Source organism: Aptenodytes patagonicus, chromosome Z (genome assembly GCF_965638725.1).
Source record: "Aptenodytes patagonicus chromosome Z, bAptPat1.pri.cur, whole genome shotgun sequence".
In the NCBI taxonomy this organism is placed as follows: domain Eukaryota; kingdom Metazoa; phylum Chordata; class Aves; order Sphenisciformes; family Spheniscidae; genus Aptenodytes; species Aptenodytes patagonicus.
In genome coordinates, this window is record NC_134982.1 from 27,934,689 (window position 1) to 27,957,941 (window position 23,253).

The 23,253-nt window shown below is 41.3% G+C and overlaps 1 protein-coding gene across 5 annotated transcripts in view; it reads right to left on the reverse strand.

The window, feature by feature from the left end:
• Window positions 1-23,253, reverse strand: part of IQGAP2 (IQ motif containing GTPase activating protein 2) — a 132,147-nt gene that overhangs the window by 11,905 nt on the left and 96,989 nt on the right. For all 5 annotated transcript variants that reach the window (XM_076361611.1, XM_076361609.1, XM_076361612.1 and 2 more), the window contains 15 exons: window positions 21,166-21,256; window positions 14,838-14,999; window positions 13,483-13,625; window positions 12,382-12,552; window positions 10,738-10,821; window positions 9,960-10,031; window positions 9,725-9,794; window positions 9,195-9,403; window positions 8,314-8,463; window positions 7,349-7,512; window positions 6,479-6,703; window positions 5,727-5,867; window positions 5,306-5,390; window positions 3,420-3,652; window positions 1,111-1,243 (listed from right to left, as the gene is read on the reverse strand). In XM_076361611.1, the coding sequence (XP_076217726.1) occupies window positions 1,111-1,243; window positions 3,420-3,652; window positions 5,306-5,390; window positions 5,727-5,867; window positions 6,479-6,703; window positions 7,349-7,512; window positions 8,314-8,463; window positions 9,195-9,403; window positions 9,725-9,794; window positions 9,960-10,031; window positions 10,738-10,821; window positions 12,382-12,552; window positions 13,483-13,625; window positions 14,838-14,999; window positions 21,166-21,256 (2,133 nt within the window). The remainder of the gene's footprint in view (window positions 1-1,110; window positions 1,244-3,419; window positions 3,653-5,305; window positions 5,391-5,726; window positions 5,868-6,478; window positions 6,704-7,348; window positions 7,513-8,313; window positions 8,464-9,194; window positions 9,404-9,724; window positions 9,795-9,959; window positions 10,032-10,737; window positions 10,822-12,381; window positions 12,553-13,482; window positions 13,626-14,837; window positions 15,000-21,165; window positions 21,257-23,253) is intronic.

A 23,253-nucleotide genomic window follows, 5' to 3' on the forward strand; every position in this document is an offset into this window, starting at 1 on the left:
ATCACCTGGTAAATATACTGCACCCAATTGCTTACTTCCTCTAGGCAAGCAAGTGCGCATAGTCATGTTATCAAGAAAGACCATCTTCTTGACCTCCTTTGTTTGGCAATTTACTGTCATTAAATTACTTCATATTTTGTATTTTATCAGCTAATATAAAATTCCATAGTAATATTTGTCACATTAGGATCAAATAACGTTAGACATGCCACAGATCCACTAAAAGGCATATTTGATCAAGACTATTGTTTAAATGTAACCACTGATCATAAACATGCAGGCATAGGTCTATGCCTTAAAATTAAAAGAAAGAATAGGCACAAAGACAATCCAGCAACTATGTTTTTAGCAGACTAGGCTATTAGTTTTCACTTGAATAAAGCCAACTTGTAATGTGGTGTACTGGGAGTTTGGTATTCTACCTTTTCCATAGTGTATCTGACAATATTTGTGAGAGGTTCTTTTGGGGCTTTGGGGGCTTTTTTGGGGGGGTGGGGTGGGGAGCGGGCAGGGGCCAGTTTGCAAGCCACGAAACAGAGAGCAATATCGCAGTTTTAGGAGGACCATGTGGCAGACATTTAACTTACACCCTAATGAGTCATACTACAGACTGCAGTTAATCTGTTCTTTATGCACGATAAAGAACTGGCAGGATGCCACAGTTTCAGTCCTTCTAAATCAGATGTTTGCATCTGCTTCCAAGAAAACATATGACAGAATGCCAGAGTCACGAAACACACTGAATTATTGTCTATTCCCAGAGTCAAAGGAGCTTCTTCAAATTGGTGTCACTTTCTTAGCCAAGACAGGAAAGTATTTGTAAGTATAAATAACTTAGAAATGTCACACTAGATTAGAACAAAAATGTTCCTCCCTCCCATCATAAAATATTATATTCTAATTGTTGTTCAAGATGATACTTTTACATTGAAGCAGTCTTCTAGGAAAAATGCAAACTAATACTCAATTCCAGACCATTTCAGAGATGAACTGAAGAAGTTATTTCAAAAGGAAGAACGAACACAAAGCCTTCCCCAGAGACTCTTTGTTGCAAGTATTTCATAATCTATACACTTTAGTCTGTTGACTAGTGTCTTTTCATTGACTTACTGAATGGGTATTGATAATTTCTTCAATGGAGATATATATGATAGGTTTGCTAAGGGTCACCATGTCAGAGTATTCATCGATATTGAATTTCTCCTCTGGTTCAGGAACATCACATGCTGCTTGAAAAAAATTCCTAAGAGAACATGAGAAAGACTTCAATAATTGTCCCCTATAAACTCACTTTAGTTAGCCTGTGTAAAAAAACCACAATCAAGTCTTTGACATACATTATATTTCCCTCATAATCTGCAATCTACACTTAGTGTTTGAAGGAACCTTTTGGAGGCAACGTATTAACACACCAATACAAATGACGAAGCATTCCATCTTTCCTGGACAGCTGGTGGAAGATTGTTTTAAAGGTAATTTTTTTTTCTCCTTATTCAACAAGGAGTGATAACTTGGTAAATTTTAAAGACTTAGAGAAGTCTGTATTTAATGCTTTAGAAGTGATGAAAGGATTTCCACAGAAAGACCCTCCGATTTTAGGAAGGCACTTTGTAGGATGAAGTGTGCTGAGAAGAAATTATTTGAAATAGCTGCACAAAATTACCGCTTGGCCTACAAATGTTTAAATTGCTGTTATTCAGAAATTGAGCTGCTCGAAATGACAGAAAATGTGGTATTGTTTATAAATGCAAGAATCTTGAGAGGAAAAAATGCAAAGTATGGTTGAAGCGTTACTTCGACATGACTAGTATGTACATGGAGAGCTGAGACCTGCTTTCCAAGATGACAACAGGTGTCTCTCCAAGCTACTGAGAGCTTCAGGGATGTGCACAGACAACCAAGAAACAGCAAGGTCCTCCTGTCAGAGGACCACTTTGTTTTGCAAAGTGAGAGGACCTGAATTGGAGCAGCTGTGAGAAACAGGGTTTTAGATGAGACCTATAGGGATGCTGCAGGAGCCGTCCTGCCCTTCACTGTGCCAGCCCTGCGCTGTTGAGGAGGGTGCAAGTTTCAGGCTCAGAGGACCTTTAAAGTTGGTATTAGGAAAAAAAAAAGGGGGGGGGGGGGGCTGGGATTCCTCAGTTTGGAGAGGAAAAGCTGAGGGATATGATAAAGTTGTACAAAATCACGGTGGTGATGCATGAGGTGGGTGCAGAATTATTTTATCAAATCCCACAATAATGGGACAAGGAGGTTTGCAATGAAACTAGCAGGAAAACATTAATTTCAAATAAACGAAAGGAAGCACCATTTTAACCGACAGGTAGCAAACTTCTGTACATTGCTACAGGAGGAGGTTGTGGAGGCAGATGTTCTCAAAGGTTTAAGAAGGGTTTGGACAAACTCCTGCACAAGTTCATAAACGCACAGTAAAAGATCTAGGCAGGACTGGGAGCTAATATTGCAATTGCAGTTGCTGGGTGAGTACAAGGGGAACAGGCAGCTGAGAGCAGCCACTGTTGGTGTCTAAGGAGGGTTAGTTAAAGTACAGAGCACAGTCACACAGGGACTCAGTTTTGTATAAAGTTAGCTTAATTAGTACAGGAATTCTTCCTCTTGTAGTGATCAAAGGGCCAGCTAGAATAGGATCTCTCTTTTCATTAGCGTTTGTTATTCTTGCTATAACACTTTCTACCCTATTGTTTCTTCATGTTTATGTCATGCCCTTAAATACTTCAATAAACAGAATGACTAAGTTTCAGTATCTTTGTGTTCATGGCTGATGTCTCAAGGAAACCCATTATATGAACAATGCATTTGCTTTCACGAAGGGCAGACACTAAAGATAGAAGTTCTGAAAGTGAGTTTGTCGCAAGACTCAACAACACTTCAAGCTAATAATAGCAATCACCCAAAAAGATAAGCAATAATCCCAAAGAACTTGTGTCCCAGAGTGTAGCAAAACATGCAATTTCCTATGACTGTGCAAGATGAAAGAATAAAATCTGTGTGGAATGTCTCAGCAAAGATGAAAGAATAAAAACAAAACCCACAACTTTTTCCTGACCAGTAAGTTTTTTCCTTAGACAAAATATTCAGCTGTCCTCCCGACCCAAAGAACACATTATTTCTGCTGGATAATGAATCACCCCACACTGCTCTCACAATCTCTGTTTGCAGTAAGGAAGCCTTACTGCAACCAAGCCAGCAGAGATGATCAGTTCTCAAACTAAAGCTCAAGCAGAAATACGACCTGTTACTCCTGCTTCAACTTCCTCAGCAGTGAGAATTTCTCTATGGCAGATCACGCAACATTTTTAACTCTGAGCAGGGAATTCTTATAAACGAGGAGTCCACCTCCTTTACTCACGGTAGAGGAGAGCTCTTACTGTGGAGGTATTTGTGAGGGCTTTGCATACCTGAACTTCTGGTATGTCTGTGAGAGGTAAGTGTTCATAGATGATAGATGTTCGCTTTCTCCTTCAAAGAGTTTGTTAGAAGCAGCGTGCTGAAGGACTTTTGCCACACAACCTAGGTTCCTCCTCTGGTCAGGGTGTATCTGGCCCCCGGCGGTCATATCAATTATATCAAAACCATCAGGAGCGACAATGGCAGGGTTCATGTAGCGATAGTACAGGAGGTTGCTGACAATCTAAAAGAAAAAATTAAGAGATCTTCCCTTTGCATACAATGATTACATTTTACAAAACACGATCAATCATTTCTACTTCTGGATTAGACCATAGGAACCAGTGCTAGAAGAACCCCTGACATACCTGTTACCTATGTGGCTAACTGAAAGAGCCTGTGGTCTTTTATAAGATGTGCCTCTTACAACACCTCTGTGAACACCAGTTATGGACTTTTACAACCACATTTCAATTTGGTGCTGGCTTTAGGTCAGCTAATGCAAGACATTGAGTTGAACACAATGACAAATACAACTCTTCTTTCTTCTAGATTTTGCAAGGTTCAGCTCCAGAGGTTCATTCTCTGAAGTGCTACAGGTATCTGCCACCATTTAATGCATTCATTGAGAAGGGACTCATTGTTTCTCACGAGGACTGCATGCAGCCCTAAAAGACTAGAGAACAGATTTTCCAAACCACAGTTTCTATAATGATGTTACAGTAACTTGCATTGTACAGATGGTGGCTTCAAATCATTCCTGGTCTCAGAAACAGGCAGGACTTTTCTTTCTGCAGTTTGCCTCAGCTTATGTGTAGTCACCTGCAGAACTTCCAACTTACACATTTAAAGGCTTTCAGTTGGGTGCCTTATGCTCCATTTGCTACTTTTTTTTTTTTTTTTGGTAAGTTCAGCAGTGCCTTGATCTGTATTGCTGGAGTGATGGACAGAAGTACCCCATAAATGCTGCTTGCAAGGATTTCCAATGCATTGTTAGAACACACAAAGCAGAATTAATTTTTCAGCTGAGAAGTTTGAAGTCCTCTAGGCACCAGGAGATATATATATATATATATATTTTTTTTTTTTCCAAACACTAAACAGTATCTTTTTGAATAGTAATAGGGAATTCCTACTGAAATGAATACCTTGTAATTTTAGAACCATTTCATCAAACACTAATGAAAGCATCTTTATTGAAAAGCAAATAGTTCTAATTTGAGAGAGTTGTCAGTCTCTCAGCTGGCTGGAAGGCTCATGGAGCAATTCCCCTAAGCCCTCTGAAGAGGCACCATGGCTGTGGTAGGTTAGCAAAGGCCAGTGTGCCGGTTCCATGCTTATCACTCACACTTTACTTTTCAGCCCATACAAATGTCATTCCTGCAATTTTTACAAGCATCTTAAATAAGTGTAATGTAATGATCTACTTGCAATTCGTTTTTAGAGTCCTTCCTCATTGTATTTAAATTACAATATTAATGCAATTTTTTCTAATACATTTTTTAATATGTTAACAACTTCAGGTGGAAGGGTGGGGGGTGGGGGGAAGATGACCACAGTGATCCCCATGAAAGGATTGCTGGTGGTAAGGACCATAGTACAAAACCAAAACCCAAGATGATTCAGATAAACTCTAACCTTCAAAGAACAGTTACTATCCAAAACAGGTTGAGCACTGTCTTCCATAAGAATTGCTGAGCACCCAGATTAAGATAGCTAGGTTGTGGCAACAGAGTTCCCTTCTCCTCCCCTTGCACCACCCCTTTGTAACCCAAGAAGTGCCAAGTTCCTTCAGTAAGTGCTGGTGTTCTCAGTTCCTTAGAATGCTTAGTGTCAATAAAAATCCCCTTTGGCATTAAAAGAACAAGCTGCTGGCAGTTTGCCTTCAGAAGTCTACCTTTAATAGTTCATCTTCTGTTGCATCTGGGAATTTCTCATGGAGTGAGCTCTTCAGAACTTTGGCTATATATCTCATTCCATAACTACATGTAGAACAGATGAAAAGGAAAAATATTGGAAAGACTTAGATGAAACAAAACATTCACTCTAGTCAGCCAAGTAATTGGCTTTTTCCCTAGCCACTTAAAACAGAAAACGAGGTTATAATGGAAAATACAAAAAGTTTCAAGTACACGAGACCTTCACGAGGCTGCTAAAGCAGAGTAGAAGCGGAGAAACCACTCCCTCTACTGGGGGAGTCATTCAAGAGGCACATATCAGAAGCCATGTAACTTGAAAGGGTCTCCATTGCTGAGTTTCAAGTGAAGCTTCACCGTGCACATGAACTGCAGCTTGGAGAGTCCTAACTCAGCACTTACGGCATCATATTGAGAGAAGAGAATATTGACGTAAGAACTTTGTCAGTTACTGCTCGCAAACTCTGAATCGATGATTCCAGTTTATTGACCACCTCTGTGTGTGTTAATGCTTGTTCTGTGGTTACATCATATGGCAATTTGCTGCAAAGCAAACAGATATTAAACCAGGCTAAACGTATTTGAGAATAAAATACATTTTTTTTTGCTTCATAAGGGCCATCAGTGAACAGAAAAAAAAAGTCAGACAAATACAGTTGAAGTTGGCTAAGTAACAAAAGTCTCAGATGCATTAGGTTCCTTTTTTTGGAGGGGGGCAGTTTGTTTAGGCAGGGGTGCACAGGCCACCATGTACCTTCCCTTAATTACAAAAGGGGAATCCTAATTTAAGGCATGCATCTCCACACCCCAGTCCCAGCATAGGTCCTCAAAAGCCTGGGACACTATTAACATGCTGTTATAAAACCTGGGAAAAAGGCTATAAATTCTTCCATGACATAGTCTACTACACTTGTAAAGATTAAGTAATTGACTTTTGAAGTTCATGACCAGGAAAGCAATCCCTTTGTTGTTCAGAACAGGTTAAAGTACCTGTTTTTCAAGCACCTCTCTCCAAAAACTCTCATTGTGCTGCAGGAAGATGGGGAAGGGATGCATGGGCACAAGTGCAATTTGTCAGAGAAGGAAAGAGAGAGCAGAACTGAGGGATCCCTCAGGTATTTAAATGGTACAATATGTCCAGCTTCCTCACTCACCTGGCCTCACCAGTCTGCATTTCTAGCTGGTTTACCCATGACTTGTACACATCCACAGGACTAGTGTTAATTATGAGGGACTTGTCCTCCATGATCTCCTTCACCACTGGGGCCAGGAGCTGGCGCAGAGTGTTCTGTCCACGAGCACCTCGATTGAAGCTGACGACCATCTTAATGACAGTGGGGTTTCCAGTAACGATATCCTGTATCTGGTCTACCTTAGAGCTGTATCAAGAACAGAAGAGTTCTCAGATCTGACTTATGTATGCAGTTATCTATGTTTTCAAAACCCACACTTTTTAAGTTATCCTATCTCTATGCTGAAACATGTTTATACAGTCTATTTCTTAGGCTTTCATATAAAACAAGATTATAGAAACCACTACCCGAATTCTGTATGTGTTATAATAATGTCCCTGGAACATAGCACAGTTAGTGGCAGCTAATATATACCTGATTCAGGCCCAAGTACTTGTTGAGCAAATACCTGTTAAGGGCATAAAATAAGGTTTTATTGTTTCAGGATGAGCCACCACCATCCCCTTACAGATCATACATTTACACAGAGACAGAAAAGACTTTCTCCACCCTTAAATACTCAAGCACAAAAGCAAGAAACCCTAGTGTATTTTTTTCCAAGGGATTTTTTCATACAAAAATATTGTCCACCATAGAAAGATTTTTTTCTGAATTGGAAATAGCTTGAGTTAATGAGTAAGTTACCCTGAAAACAAATGTCTCTAGTAACAAAAATACGTATACAATTTTACAGCAGTTTAAAGATTAACCATCAAATTCTTTTAGGTATGAAGTATTCATTGAACTGTCTGCAACACAAATTAACTAAAGTCTTCTTGTGAGAGCACATACTTTATCTCCTCTTCTAGAGCAGTTTTGAAGAGTTTGAGAAGCAGATATTCTTCTCGTTGATTGGAGGCATAGTTGTATAGAGTGAAGATGACCGTATCCATAAACTTGGTTGATTTGTTTTGTGGCATCTGGAAAATCAGCTTTGCCAGATACGTGGGATTAGTCTAGAAAACAAACAAATTACTTAAATACTATTTTCCAGGACAAGCTGCCCCTGCTTGCGGGGCAGCTCTCTACATTTCTGTTAACACCAAAAGCATTTATGTTGATTCCCATATATGTCACTTTTCTACACTGGCTTTACTTTTTTCCAAATCCTAATGCATAAGAAACACTGAATACTGCACAATTAGATATCTGTGAGTAGCACCAGTAATGATTTTATTTATAGTCTCTGAACAGTACCTCTGTGCATCAGGTCTATGTATCTGATGATGACAATTTACCAAACGACAATGGCTATCTACCAAGACGACATTGCATACTACACGTCCACTTAAGTATTAGCGGGCATCTGCCCTGGAAATATCTAAAATTCTTCTAGAAAAACTTCAGTGAGATGAGATAAAAAGAGCACAAGAACAGATGCGTTATATGCTGTCAGCTGCACAGCAGACAACTTCCTTTCCACCACATATAATGCACAGTAATAGTGACAGTAATTTATGTGGACTAAAAGTTATATGGACGAAAACATTTCTTTAGTTTTCAGTACAGACTTCAGTACGGACTGAAGTTATTCTCAAGAAAAAAACAGTTATATTTCTTGCACAGTTTAAAGACAGTGAGGATTTTCTCAATTATAGGAAATATTAGAAGTTTATCATAGTATTTGCTGCAGTCTGCATACTACTTTGGAAATCTTTTCATAATCACTACTACAATCACTAAAACAAAGCAAGCAATATATTTCTAGGTTTTCTTTAGCAATTTGCTGCCATGTTAATTTGTACATTAAGATTTACCTGTAAAAGGTAGAATAAATGTTGATAAGCCTCCAGTTTTTTTCTTCTCTCTTTACTCAAACCTTTGATACCCTGTTTGTCAACCATAACCATCTCTTCCAGCTGACTTTTGCTCTTTTTGTTAAGTTTCTTACTGTGCAGTACCACATCCTGCAGACAGATGATCAAAAGTCTAGATTATATAGTCACAAAACCGGCAAATTGGAAAAAATTAACATTTTCCCAACCATGTTAAATGCAATATTCCTCCAAGGAAGGAGTATATTTTGCTGCTCTATTCACTAACCAGTCTTTTGAACATCTTTATCTTGTCACCAGTATGGCTTGACAACAATGACCGTCTGGGAAACACGATCTCATGTACCGACTCATTCATCATTTAGTTAACAATGAATAAGCTCTCAAATATGATCAGAAGTCTACTCCATTCTACCACAGAAAAGATGCTTAAAATCTGCCAAGCAATTACTATTGTCCACAAGTAGCAAAACAGAGTGACATTCAGTAGCAAACTGACATACCACGCAGGACAACAGAACAACCTCTACCACAAGGTATTTTGACAAGATTACTTAAGACACACAAAGAAAGCGCTTAATTTACCAGGAGTATTTTAACTAATTGAGGGTGACCAAGCGCCAGCACAGGTTGCTCAGGGAGGTTGTGGAGTCTCCACCCTTGGAGGTATTCAAAAGCTGTCTGGACATGGTCCTGGGCAACCTGCGCTGGGTGGCCCTGCTTGAGCAGGGGGGTTGGACCAGATGACCTCCAGAGGTCCCTTCCAGCCTCAACTGTGCTGTGATTGTGTAATCCTGAGCTCCTTCAACACGTGAAAGTACTCAGTGCATGCTACCAAGGGAGCCTGAACAGAGCCTGCTCACCTGCAGAGTGATTCTGTTTTTCACCAACAGTCCAATCTTTATATCCATTAAGTTCAAGTCCTTCTCCAGCTGTTGATTGGATCGAATTTTTGTAACCACTTCTTCCCTTAACCTTGTTACTTCTAGTTCTTCTTGGAAGTCTAAGTCACTTTGGTCCAAGAGGTAGGCAAATTTGCGCAGGACAGTCAAGGGTGGATTTTCAGCACCAACTATAGTTGAAGTAAATAGGCTTGTTAGTTGACATAATACTGAACATCCCTAAAACCCTCAGGAAACTGATCACTGCAGAAAATTTTGGAACTGCAGAGAGAAGTTTATGCCAGTTAGAACAATATTTTTGTCATACTGTGTAAGTACAGCTATCCAAAATAGTTTCAGCTGTAAAACAATTGGTTTACAAACACTTGCACCTGCTTTTGAAGGGGAATAGGAGACTGAGAAATCCTGGGTGAAAGTTTAAAAAAAAAAAAAGACTGAACACAGTAACATACTTCTCTCCAAATATACAACATTCAGCTGTTACCACTTACTTAGTGTTCTGTAGTCCTCCCTGGCTTTGTTTGCTCTGAGAAATGCTTGTATCTTCACAATTTCATCATTCTGGAAGGGACCAAGATTAGGCAAAAGAATCTAGTTATGACACATTTCTGCTCAGAAGCACATTGCAGAAGCTGTACCCTCTTTCCTGAGATTCCCAAAACTGCCCGTGTGGTCATATTACCCCATTTTAATGCTTCATGTTCAAAATGGAGAAAAAGGACTTACGTGATCCTTGAAGTATTGCAGCCGTTTCGTGTAAGCTCTCTTTGCTAGCCACATTTTGACCCATGACTGAATCTGAAAATTAAATAAAATTAAATAAAAAACTTAACAGACACAGCACAAACTGTTTTGTGTGTGTGTGTTTTAAACTCACTTCTGACAGTCCTCTTCTGCAGGCATGCTGTTCTCACATGCTCGGGACCATAGATGACTATACCACTGGGCTCCTACAGTCCAGTGACCAGATTAATGGGCTTCGACTGAAATAGCAAGTTGAGTTCAAGGCTCTACCATCCATGTGTAGCATTATCTTTGGAAGTCATTTCTACCTTCAAGTCTCAGCTCTCAGTTGTAAACCAGTCTCCTTCAGAGACAGGAGATCAATATCCCATCTGCAATCTACAATCTACTCATGACATAGTATCCCATTAGCATCTCAGAAAAGTGAACACTTTTCAGACACGTAGATTTGACAGCTTTTAATGAAATGATAACACACTGTCAGCTCAAATATTTTCTAATTTAGTATTATGGAAAGGGAAGCATAAGTAAATCTCTATTATGAGCCACCCAAGTTTAGCAAAGCCTGATAGAAGTCAAACACAGAGCTTTCAAGAAGCAATTTACTTAAGCTGTCATCTACACAACTTTCAACATCACACAACTTTCTGGAGCACAAGTCCCTCCCGTTTGTGTTCCTAGTCTCTGATTCTCAGCTGGTGGAGGACCAAGCCAAGGGATAAAAAGCATACTCAGGCCCCAAAACACAGTGGGATCTTACCTTAACAATAGCAGCAACATTTCCTTGAAGCATCTTTAATCTGTCAACATAGCTTTTCCTTTGTTTGAATCCTTTCCAGAAAGCCTATTTTATAAAAGGCAGGAGAACATTATTACTAATAAGAAACTAATATTTATTAAAATCTACATATATACCCTAAAATCATTAACAGTGTTTATCTTGTAGAGAAAAACTGCCATTGTGGTAAAAAGATAACTAAGGTGTAAGTAAGCTTGCCTCTATATTTTTAAGGTGCCCTGATACATTTCATGTTAATTTTGGCCAGTCTCAGTGCAAACACTTTGCCGTCCAATGCCATTTCCTTCCCTCCCCTGAAGCCATTCTTACTCTTATCACCAGTACACCCATATCCTTTAGCATCCTAGTCACTGGCTTCATCCCACACAGGGAGACTTTGCCAGCTCTTGCCCATTACATCCAAAAGCTGTCCCCTACGTATTTGGCCTGGCCTCCTTCCCAGGTCTCTTGATCTTCCAGAGTCACCCAGGATCATCTTGTAACACAGATAACAACCTCCCAGTTCCCTTACTTGGCTCTCCCTTTGCTAGCTCAGAAGCAAAGTCTTGGCAAGGAACCCAACGACAGGGATAACACAGATACTCTCGCTGCCTTTACCATAATTTGCCTTTCATCTCTATCCAGCCAGTGACACCAGCCTCGTCCTCTACTTGTTGTCTTTTCACAAGTCATTTCTACTTTAATTCCCATAGAACACAATCAGAGAACAATTTTATTTACCTACATTTCTCCACATTTTTGAACCTGTCCACAGACCCTGAATTACTCAAAGAACAGTACAGTTCTTTACTGGGCTCAGACAGCATGCCAGAAAATGAAAGGCCAATCCCAATGACAGCTGCTAGTGGTAAAGGTATTCATCATCATGAATTGTTAAATTAAGTTTCTATAGATTAACAAAATCAGTTGTACATTTTTCTGTAAGTTTTTGGGAGGGTTGATTGATTGTTTTTCAAGACTGGAATAAATTGCTTCTAAACAGGAGGTAGCTATTTCACCATTTAAAACCAGTGTGCATGCATTTGTCAGTGTTCACACCCTCAGCAGAAAGTTTCCTTTATACTCCTTTCAGAGTTCAGCGAACTGAAGACATCCAAGAAATACTGCCAGAGCCCGAGAATACCAGGGTGGCTACCACTCCCTACCCAGCTATGACTTCATGGAGCAGAGGCAAATCACTTCCAAGTGGGGATAGTCTAGAAAGGAATGTATTTCTTAAGTCATGCTTTGCCAAGGAATTTTTGCTTTGGTACTCAACAAATATCTCCTGATCTCGTACTGTGCATAGTTATGTGTACCACGCAAAACCTCAGCACCTCAGAATAAAGCCAGGGCTATGTCTTTCCGAGCTTCTCCCACTGAAGTAACTTAGACTGCAGGTGGATATGATCCATTCTTTTAAAACTGGATGTTTGCTATTTAAAAGCACAATTACTCCAATGAAGGCAAGAACATATTTGCAGATGTAGAAGTTTGAACTGCTGCTAATGAAAAGAGGGAGACAGACCTATTTCAGAATTTTATCAGTGGTAGTAATCAGCCACATCACCTGTCACATGCAGAAAGTTGCCCAAGCCATGTTACCTTCTTGTTCTGGAACAATACCTGTATTTTGATGGCAGATGGTTCCTGGTTTTGAAGGTATGCTTTTCTCTCCTGATAATTTTTTCTGACTAAGAATCCCCTTGCTCGGGCTTGCAGCTGAACAATCAGATTTTCATTAGCAAGCCACAGCTGCTCTCGATTGTAATCTGCTGTAACTTGCCCAACAATGCTCTGTTAAGAGATCATGGGAAAAGGTCATTTAAAAGCAAAAAAACCTCAAGCCAAAACCATCCTGGAATTTGGTCTGTATTCTCTTCATCATCTGTACAGCTTGTGTTCATCCTATCCAAGCCCCTCTGATTTACCCCTAGATTTTAATCAGTATGAAGGAAGAGCTACTTTGCTACCACTGAATTTTATATGAAGGGTAACTGAACTCCTTTCAAGCCTCAGTTACTCAGCTGGATACGCTATTTTGAGAGAGGTTTTTTTATACTTTAGGAGAGTTCTGCTTTCCTAATACTTACAAGTTTTTTGTACAAGTCAGACATCTAGAAATACTAACTGAATCAGGGAGCTCTCTATAGAGAAGCACACTCAAGTATTGCTGCAGTCAAAATTTCAGAAAGACCTACACTGACTTGAGCTGTTTGTGCAGCAGAGTAAACCTGTAAATTAGATGGGCTGCATCAGAATAAAAAAAAAAAACAAATTGCACAGACACTTGTGTGATCTACTTTGTTCTAAGTTATATTTCATGCTAACACAAAACCTCTACAGTAAGGGAGTTTAATTATCACACTCATCCTATTGAGCTTGGAGATACAGGAATGCTGTCAGATGATTAGATTTTAACATAAAACAGTGCTTCCACCTGCCCCCAAATACATAATGAAATTCCTTGTCATAGGCCAATGCGAAGTCCAAAAAATATAAAAGGACAGGAAAGCAATCACTGTCCTCCATCAGTGTCTGCTGGTGGCCATTAAAAGAAATGCTGTAACTTCCAGTTAGGAAGTCCCTGAATCATTGTCAGACATCAGACAGGAGGCTGTGCTTCACTGTCTGCTTAGATTTAAGTTGCTGCTACTGTCAGAAGCAGATACTGAACTAAAGTGATCTTCAGTCTCACCCAGCACAGCAAATGTTTCGGCCACCTACCTGGATTTCTTCACCAGTTAACCATGAAGTTTTTGGTACAACTCCTTCAGGGGCAACACAGGTACCTTCCTCAGTTTCCACATTGTAATAGTAATCATACATGTTTTTCATTACAAGTTTAATCCATGGACTTTCATTAGAATCTAAAAGCAATACATACCATTAGTACACATTTGTGTCCTGTTACACTGATAAGTCACAGCTCTCCCTACCCACTTCCCATCTCTACATTGGCTACGAAGCCATTTTACATGCAGAGTCACTATATATCTTGGGCCAGTTTGTAGTAAGGATGTTTTCAAAATATCCTCTTAGGTGGATCAGGATCATTCATCTAGAATGAAACAGCTATAAGGTTCGTACAGATCCACTGCCAGCTTCTCCAAACCCCAGTGTGCCAAGTTAGTGCTTGCTCCTGAAACAGTGTGAGCTACATCTTCCACCATCACTCACAGAAGTGGAACTGAGACCGTGTTTATAAAAAAATGTTGTTCTTGTCTTCAGGCCAAATGCTGGCCTTATTGACACCTAGCTCACACAGGGCATTTCCGATATCCACATCACTGTGCTGTTTAGTGCTTTGGTAAACAAGGCTGTATCCTGACAGGCAGCAAAAGCCTCATTTCCTCATGGACAAAAGGCCCCAAGGTAAAGCTGATAAGGTCAGTTGTGCAAAATACCCTCTCAAAACTCAAGTTGCAGGATTAAACATGCCCATCTACTGTAAGAAAGTATACTACATTGACAGTAACTTTTTTTTTTTTATTGTTAGCTAATCTTGGCTGCATTAGCTATGACCATCTTGCAGCTCTAACATGACAAAACATCCCATCATCTTGCTATGGGCAGATTCTAGCCCCAGCTTGTGCTGATACCTGCTGCTCTGGCAATGCACAGGGACCATAAATGGGCCATTGACACTCTGGCAGAGCCTAGCTTGATCTTTGACAGTAACCCGTAAGGCTGAAGTGTGCAGCCTAACCCTTCTCTGCATCTGCTAACAGGAAAAAAAATAAATCAGAGTAACATGGTTTTTGGAGAGGATGGACTAGTCTATTGACAGTCACAGAGAAGCTGCCCTAAATTCACTCAGAGGCTGGTTTGAGACTCTAGAAAGTCTTAGGTAGACTCTGGAAATAGCTAGACTCGTTTCTCAGCATGTACTGTGGTCTGGATGATATGTGCAACAGTTCAACATCACATAAAAAGCACTTCGGCAAGTATAACATTTCTCAAAAGATTTAAAACCAGCAACTGTCTTCCTCAGTTTACAGTGACTTTAGGTAAGTCTTCTGTGCTAGTTTTCCAGTTGCCTCAGTGATACGGACATGTGGAACCTTTAGGAAGGTTTTTACCTTCTCTAGTTTTCAGGTTCTTGGCTTCAGAGAGGTTCCTGAAGTAGGTGTCAGCACACTCAGGAATGACTCGTAATTCAAACTTGGACTGCAGTATCATCAGGACTGGCTGTGAATCACCTTTCTCCAAGCTCTTGTTAATCATTGATGTTCCAACAGCCACTAGGGTAAAATAATGACATAGAAAATTAAGTGGTTTATACTCTATGTACCCACAACTCTAGCCTCCAGCAACTTTGATAATGGACTTCTAAGGCTGGCACACACAGACAGCATGACATATACACAGCAATTCAGTGCTTCACCCACTTGCAGCCTCCTTCATGCTTGTAAGGACAAGTATTTCAGAAAACAGCAAGCTTGTTAGATAGAAAGCATGCACTCCGCCCAGGCTGGGATGCAGCCACAGCACAACTGAGAGCAGTCTGAGGGCATAGCTGCTCCCCCATCAAGTGACACACCAGATGACACCAGGGCAGGTGTTGAGGATAGCAGGTAGCCCCCCTCCCATCGTGCCCTAACAGAGACAGGCCATCATCTGCTGATTACTTGAGAGCCTTCTAAAGATGCATGAAATCATTATGTTACAAGCTGTAAACCTTAACATTCACTTTAACTGTACAATGGGAATAAAAACTGATTGCCTTGAGCAAAGTCTTGCAACACTAACAGCATCCTAGTTGGGGATCCTGAAGTGACCCTTTCTTGTCCTCACCCCCTGGGAGCTTGTTTAAAGCTGATGTAGTAAGTTCATAGAATCACAGAATAGTTTGGGTTGGAAGGGACCTTTAAAGGTCATCTAGTCCAACCCCCCTGCCATGGGCAGGGACATCTTCAACTAGATCAGGTTGCTCAGAGCCCCGTCCAACATGACCTGGAATGTTTCCAGGGATGGGGCATCCACCACCTCTCTGGGCAACCTGTGCCAGTGTTTCACCACCCTCAGCGTAAAAAATTTCTTCCTTATATCTAGTCTAAATCTACCCCCCTTTAGTTTACAGCCATTCCCCCTTGTCCTGTCGCAACAGGCCCTGCTAAAAAGTTTGCCACCATCTTTGTTATATGCCCCCTTTAAGTACTGATAGGCTGCAATAAGGTCTCCCTGAAGCCTTCTCTCCTCTAGGCTGAACAACCCCAACTCTCTCAGCCTTTCTTCATAGGAGAGGTGTTCCATCCCCCTGATCATTTTCAGGGCCCTCTTCTGGACCCGCTCCAACAGGTCCGTGTCTTTCTTATGCTGAGGGCTCCAGAGCTGGACGCAGTACTGCAGGTGGGGTCCCACCAGAGCAGAGTAGAGGGGCAGAATCACCTCCCTCGACCTGCTGGCCACGCTTCTTTTGATGCAGCCCAGGATACGATTGGCCTTCTGGGCTGTGAGCGCACATTGCTGGCTCATGTCTAGTTTTTCATCCACCAGTACCCCCAAGTCCTTCTTCACAGGGCTGCTCTCAATCCCTTCACCCCCCAGCCTGTGTTGATACTGGGGGTTGCCCCAACCCAGGTGCAGGACCTTGCACTTTGTATTGTTGAACCTCATGAGGTTCACATGAGCCCACTTCTCAAGCTTGTCCAGGTCCCTCTGGATGGCATCCCATCCCTCTGGCATGTCGACTGCACCACTCAGCTTGGTGTCATTTGCAAACTTGCTAAGGGTGCACTCAATCCCACTGTCTATGTCATTGATGAAGATATTAAACAATATCGGTCCCAATACAGACCCCTGCGGGATGCCACTCATCACCAATCTCCATCTGGACATTGAGCCGTTGACCACTACCCTCTGGATGCGACCATCTAACCAATTCCTCACCCACCAGACAGTCCACCCATCAAATCCATACCTCTCCAGTTTAGAGAGAAGGATGTTGTGGGGGACCATGTCAAAGGCCTTACAGAGGTCCAGATAGACGACATCTGTAGCCCTTCCCGTGTCCACTGATGTAGTCACTCCATCATAGAAGGCCACTAAGTTAGTCAGGCAGGACTTGCCCTTGGTGAAGCCATGCTGGCTGTCTCAAATCACCTCCCTGTCCTCCATGTGCCTTAGCATAGCTTCCAGGAGGATCTGTTCCATGATCTTCCCAGGCACAGAGGTGAGACTGACTGGCCTGTAGTTCCCCGGGTCTTCCTTTTTTCCCTTTTTAAAAATGGGGGTTATGTTTCCCCTTTTCCAGTCAGTGGGAACTTCACCGGACTGCCACGACTTCTCAAATACAATGGATAGTAGCTTAGCAACTTCATCTGCCAGTTCCTTCAGGACCTGCAGATGGATTTCATCGGGTCCCATGGACTTGTGCACCTTCAGGTGCCTTAGATGGTCTCGAACCTGATGTTCTCCCACAGTGGGCGGCTCTTCATTCTCCCAGTCCCTGCTTTTGCCACCTTCTGCAGCTTAGGCGGTGAGGCTCGAGCACTTGCCGGTGAAGACTTGCCAGAGATGCAGCTTTTGCTTCCAGGGCACATAAAAGTGCCCTGAGAGGTGATGCTGTGAAGCATGTTCAAACTTTGAGGTTATACAATGTTATCCACACTCTGATTCAGGAATTCCTAAGCATCCCGTGCTTTAAGCAGGTCCCACCATCACCGAAGGAGCTGATACCACCACACCTGACAGCATGAAGCAGCACACCCACTTCAAAGTGCCTCACACACTAGAGGTATATGCTGCTTTAGAAACTGCTGCTCTGGTCTTTAATGGTGTTTCTTCACATCTAAATTCAAGATCCATGCACAGAGGAACAAGTGAATAGACATATGGCTAGAACATATACATTAAATACCCGCTTAAGTGAACCTGGCTACCTTTGCTGCACTTCACACTGCAACACCAAACACTTTATCTTGTGTATATCCAGATCAATACAAAAAAGGTCCCTCCCCACACTCAGTGCTCTGCCTACACAGAGCTGACTCAAAAGGTGCTCCGTATCAGGAGCCTACATACGGGAGGCACTGCATGAGACTGAGCTAGCAGGAGAGCATTTCAGCAAGAGAAACAGTTTTTCTATGTGGTTAGTTTGGCTAAAGTGGAATGGGTAGCTTTGGCTAGACAGCAACAGATCAATCTCCAAATACATTGGCAGCCAGCTGAGAAACAAAGTGAATGCACGACACCACACCACCACTGTCTGGATTTCTACCAAATAGCATCCTGCTATTTTTCTGTGCTATGAAACAGACCCCTGCCAAGCATGCACATGCTCCACACAAGAAGGAGATGACTTTGTACCACAGGTATTGTGATGCCCAGGCATCCAGCCTCAGCAGTGAAGAAGCAGGAAAAACTGGGAAGCCACACATTACCAGCTTGCTGCTGCTGGCCCAGGTGGCTCTAGGGGCTCAGCCCTACTCATACACAGTGCCATGTGCCTCACCAGCTCTGGTCACCAGTATTTGAACGCTTTTCTTCCCCCTTTTCATCCTATAGTTACGGGTGCTGGAAGCTATTGTTATGAAGACAAAAGAGCACACAACCTAGCTAAGACTTGTTTCTGTAGGACCCCTGCTGTCTGGCTTTTTCCTCATCTTTTAATTAATTATGCCTTTATTTTTGAAGGAGAAAGTAAGAAGAATGTTTAGTAGGGAAAAAACACAATTCAACAGAAATTATTCCCTTCCATTGAAGTGCTAGCAATACTGAGGCTGTTGCTCTAAAGGGCCATGTGAACCCTGTAAAATTATAAGCTAAACGGAGCTTAGCCATCCCCAGCTGCAGGAGAACGGTGGGATTCAGTTTGCTCCTGCAGCAATTGGGATGCCAGTACCAGATCAACACTGTGAAGGGCTCTTTCCCGCACCCATCCTCCCTTCAAACAGCTATGATATATAAAGATGCAGCTGTCTGGTGCAATAAGCCTGAACTCTCAACAGGGCCAAAGATCAGCTTTTTCCTATAACATGGACTCTCTCATGACGGATCCTGCTTTGACAGACAGACTCTTCCTGTACAAGACTAAGGTCAGTATTGGTGTCTATTCCTGAAGGCTATACAGCTGATATTTGGCCAATCTCATTTTGTCCTCCACTTAGATAAGGAGTACAATGGTTGAACTGATTCCAGAAGTGAAGCAAGGTGATGCAAACTGCACAGCAAACACCAGAAAGAATTAGGAAACGCACCAGCATTTACTAAACACTTCTTCCTAAATGAAGATACAAGATACAGAGTCCTTTACTGACAAGGAAGACAGTTTGTAAAAGCCTTTTAAAATGTTAATATTTATATAAGGCATAAAAATTAGTTTGGAAGGGATCAAGACTGTTTCAGTACAGCTATCAGTACCTTCTCTTATTTTACTGCTCATTTTATTGCTATTACTGCAGCAATCTCAAAAATACACTTTGTTCTGACTGAAAAATAAATCTTTGATTGCCTTGCAAAAGTTTTGGAGTGGGACATGGGGAGTTGTTTCCCTTTCAAAAATAACATCTCTGAGATAGGTCAAAATAAATGTTTATTTCCAAGGTGTGATCAACCTGAACTTCAAGTTTAGACTATGTGAACGTAACACGCTAACTTCCTGAGACAGGATGTGTTTGTTATAGGAATATCCGGTTCTGTGCTGTGGGGAAATTTTAAATATCAGTTTTTAGCTGCGAAACCTTAGAGCTCTTCTGAAGAATGTGCTGTGCTGACACTGCTTCCTTTCAACCCAGAGGGCAGAGTACAGTAGATTAGTAATTATTTCCACAAGTGACTTGTTAAAACACTTCTACTGATCATACTTGATTGTGAAAAGCTGTGTATTTGCTTCAAACACAGATTATATGAAAAGATTTTAATACAACATCTAGCTAGTGGATGGAGCAATGGCCTATCATTAGCAACATTGTATGGTATTGGTATATGGATAATGCTGTGCTAATTTCTGCAGGCCATTTATGAGATATATTCTTAATGCTTTTACACCAGTGGACACAAATGAGGATGTTTTCAAGTCGCTCTTTAGCTTTAACTTACATCTGTTTATAAGCTATGCATTTCCTTCCCTTCTCTGCGCTCAGATGTTTCCTCATGCCTCTGGGTGACATTGATGGGAAGCCGTTTTTGTCCGCAAAAGAAGGTATCAGCACTCCTGAGTACAAGAGTTTGGTTGGGACAATGCGTGTGCATCTGACCCCATCTCAGAAAACACAAGCCAGGTGCTTTTCACTACAGATGCATGACCTATGAAAACACTTCAAGTGTCTTCAGTGTATCTGACTGGTTACATTAAGACTGTATTAATTGATTAAATCAATTCTAAAGTAACAGTAACACTAAATGCAGTGTTTCTGTAGCAGGGATAGAAGATTTTGTAATAGCTAGTGTGTTTGTTTTCTTCCACCCACAACTTCCCAAGCCCTAACTACTGACATAGCCTGCCTATAAGTAAACAGGCTGCCACACTGCACTAACGAAGGCTGAATACAGCGCTGCAGGAATGCACCGACTTCAGCAGTTGTATTCACAAGCTCTTGTGCAAAAGAGGGCGACACTGACTCACCCGAAGCCAGGTCAAGCAGAAGGTGAACCCATACCCAATGCCAAGCTCACAGCCTCGGCTGGTCTGTGCTGGCCCCAGACAGGAACAGGCAGGGATGCCATCCTGCTCTCCAGTGTACCCTATACACCCAGCTACACTTGCTTCTACATTACTTGCCAAAGTATATTACGTATTATGAATATTTTTCTAAAATTATTATATTCAGTCTAAACTTTGACAGAAGGTGTTGAGTGCATCCAGTATACAATGCTCTGGCAGAACAAGCTTCACCATTTTTCCCTACAGATTTCTTCCTCTTTAGGGATTGGAAGAGCATGCACTTCTCCAAAAAGCCCAAGTGCTCTTTTTACACTACTTTTAAAGTTAATATGTTCCTAATCTTTGTTTGTTAGCACTTAATGAAAGGCATTATAATGAAATAGGAATAAGCAAAGTTGTAAACACGTAAGAATTTGCTCTTACAACATGCATCAAGATTTGAGTCTTATATAAGCAAAATAAGCTTCTGAATAGTACATCCCTTCCCATTCACACATCCTTCTGTTTCACCAGCTATGTGAAGATACACTGACACTAGAAATCTTGGTCATGATGTTAATCTATATAACCAAATCCACTAAATTATTAGCCAAGGCTTAAGGATTACCACTTTAGATAAAACCAACACCACCCCTGGACATCTAAGTCACGCTAATTTCAGTATGACAAAGAACATGCATTCATTTCTTTTGATGTATTTAAAGGGCTGCCACACTTCCTTGAAGAGGAAAAAATAAATTACCAATTTCAGTTTTTCAAGACTAAGAAAAACAAGAGCAATGCAGATGCAGGGTAATGCTTACAGATTGCTGCTTCTTTTATATTGTTATTGGCATCACTGATTCCTTTTTGTATTTCATCCAGCCACAGAAGCACTGATTCATCTTGGGATTCCTGAAAAAAGAATAGAGAAAAGCCTTGAAAAAACTGGATTATAACAAAAGTTGTCTGAACATACTGATAGAGCTCCGATACAGTCTCCTCTTGCGAAGCCCTTGGACACTAAAATTAATTTGACTGCTTAAAATCAGCAGTAAAACACGTTCATATTCTATTTACTAACTTGAATAAACTCCTGTTCAAATACAAAGCTCTGAAAGTTTTCATGTATAGAAGACACCATCCTGCTAAAGATCAATACAAATTTTGAGCGAAGCTAGAAACGTTTTCATTTCCATGATACGTAGGCAAAGTAATCTGAGTGTGAAATAAAACCATGCATTCTCAGGCAGTACTGTGATAGCAGCATGAAGAGCACAAAGCAGAAGACTGCAGGAAGTTGGCTTTCTTTCAGAATCCCTTATTTGGAAAGGGTCCGCATGTACACCTGAGTACACACTACGTTAGAAAATAACAGCAAAAACTGAAATAGAAAGACAGCTCAGGTTTAGTAATGATGACTTAGCCCAGGTGGCGAACGTTTCAGGAATTAAGCAGCAGAGCAGGTCTCGCTCTTCCTACAGGCTAACAGTGCATGGCATTAAACCCAAGTTAAAATAGAAGGTGCAGGGAAGTGGGCTCAGCATCCCCACTAACCAGTCCTGCTGTGGCTGTCCAGGTTCACAGGTGAACCAACACTTCAGCTGAGAAAATAGGATTTTGGAGCTAAAGTGACATTTAAAATCTAATCCAGTAGGTGGAGGAACAAAATTCATTCTAAAGAGGAAATAGGAGTGCCAGGACTATAATAAACTAATGATGAGAGAAACTGGAATGTACTGATTTGATAAAGATCTAGGAGTATATACACACAAACATTTCAGGAAAAAAAAAAAAACAAAACCAAAACTCTCTCAAGCTAAAACAGTGTGGACAAAGGACCAGCTTCGCAATGAGTATCCCTGGTTTTGCACCCAACTCCAGGTCAAAAATCCAATAAATCTGTTATCTGCAGAAATTACAAAGAGAAAACAGGGTAAAAAATGCTAAAGACAGACTCTTCAGTTTGCATCATATATGTAAACAAGCCAGCAGAATAGCTAAATAAAATCAAGTAGTGTCAGGAAATTGCATGACAGTGGACACGCACTGCAAGTTTTTCTAACAAGAAAATTAGAGTTAACACTTGAGAGAGTGTATACTAAATTCTCAAACTACAGCTGGCAATTTTTAGAAAAGGATTGAGAAACTGAAAAGAATTCCTTATCTGGTGTCCAGCTTTTACACACTAAATACAAGACAAGACACAAATACTGCTCTGGAGCCAAGTACAGCTTATGCCGAGCCTTGCCACTAGCTTGGAAGCCAGACCAAGACTTGAGCTAATTTCATCTGCTGAAGCAAGCCGTTGTTATTTGGCACTCAAGGGGGGTGGGGGGTGGGTGAGGGGGGGAGCAAAGCAGAGGAAAAGGAAGGTATCAACAAAACAGCAGATGAAAATAGGGGAAAGGTTTTAGAGGCTGCAGGCTGTGGAGGGGTGGGAACTGTCTGAGCAGAGCCGGCAGCTGGATTGAAGGAGCACAGACAGCTAACAGTGGGTAGGGAGGTAGAAGGCAAAGAAGGGCACAGTTTTCTTAAGGCATGTTTGCATGTGTGGCTTGCTTTCACGTTTGCATTTGCTAAACTGAGATCACCACACTCTTCCCCAAGCCTGGCTTCTTCCTCGAGAAGGGTACAGAGTTCAGCAACATCGCATTCGATCTGTGGATGAGACCCTTGAGGATTTAACTAAGCACACTCTGATTTTTCCAGAAAACACCTTTTTACCCCAAATACCTGTATGTACAAATTCCAGTAGAACCCCTTACATCGGCTTCAGGCTCATGGTAAATCAGGAGTTAAACTGCTGCTGTAAAGCAATTTTATCTCTGTGTTGGGCAGAGGCTGAAACTGAGTCATGTGTGCATATTTGGATACGTCACACCCTCTTGCTGTAGTAGACAAAGAGCAAA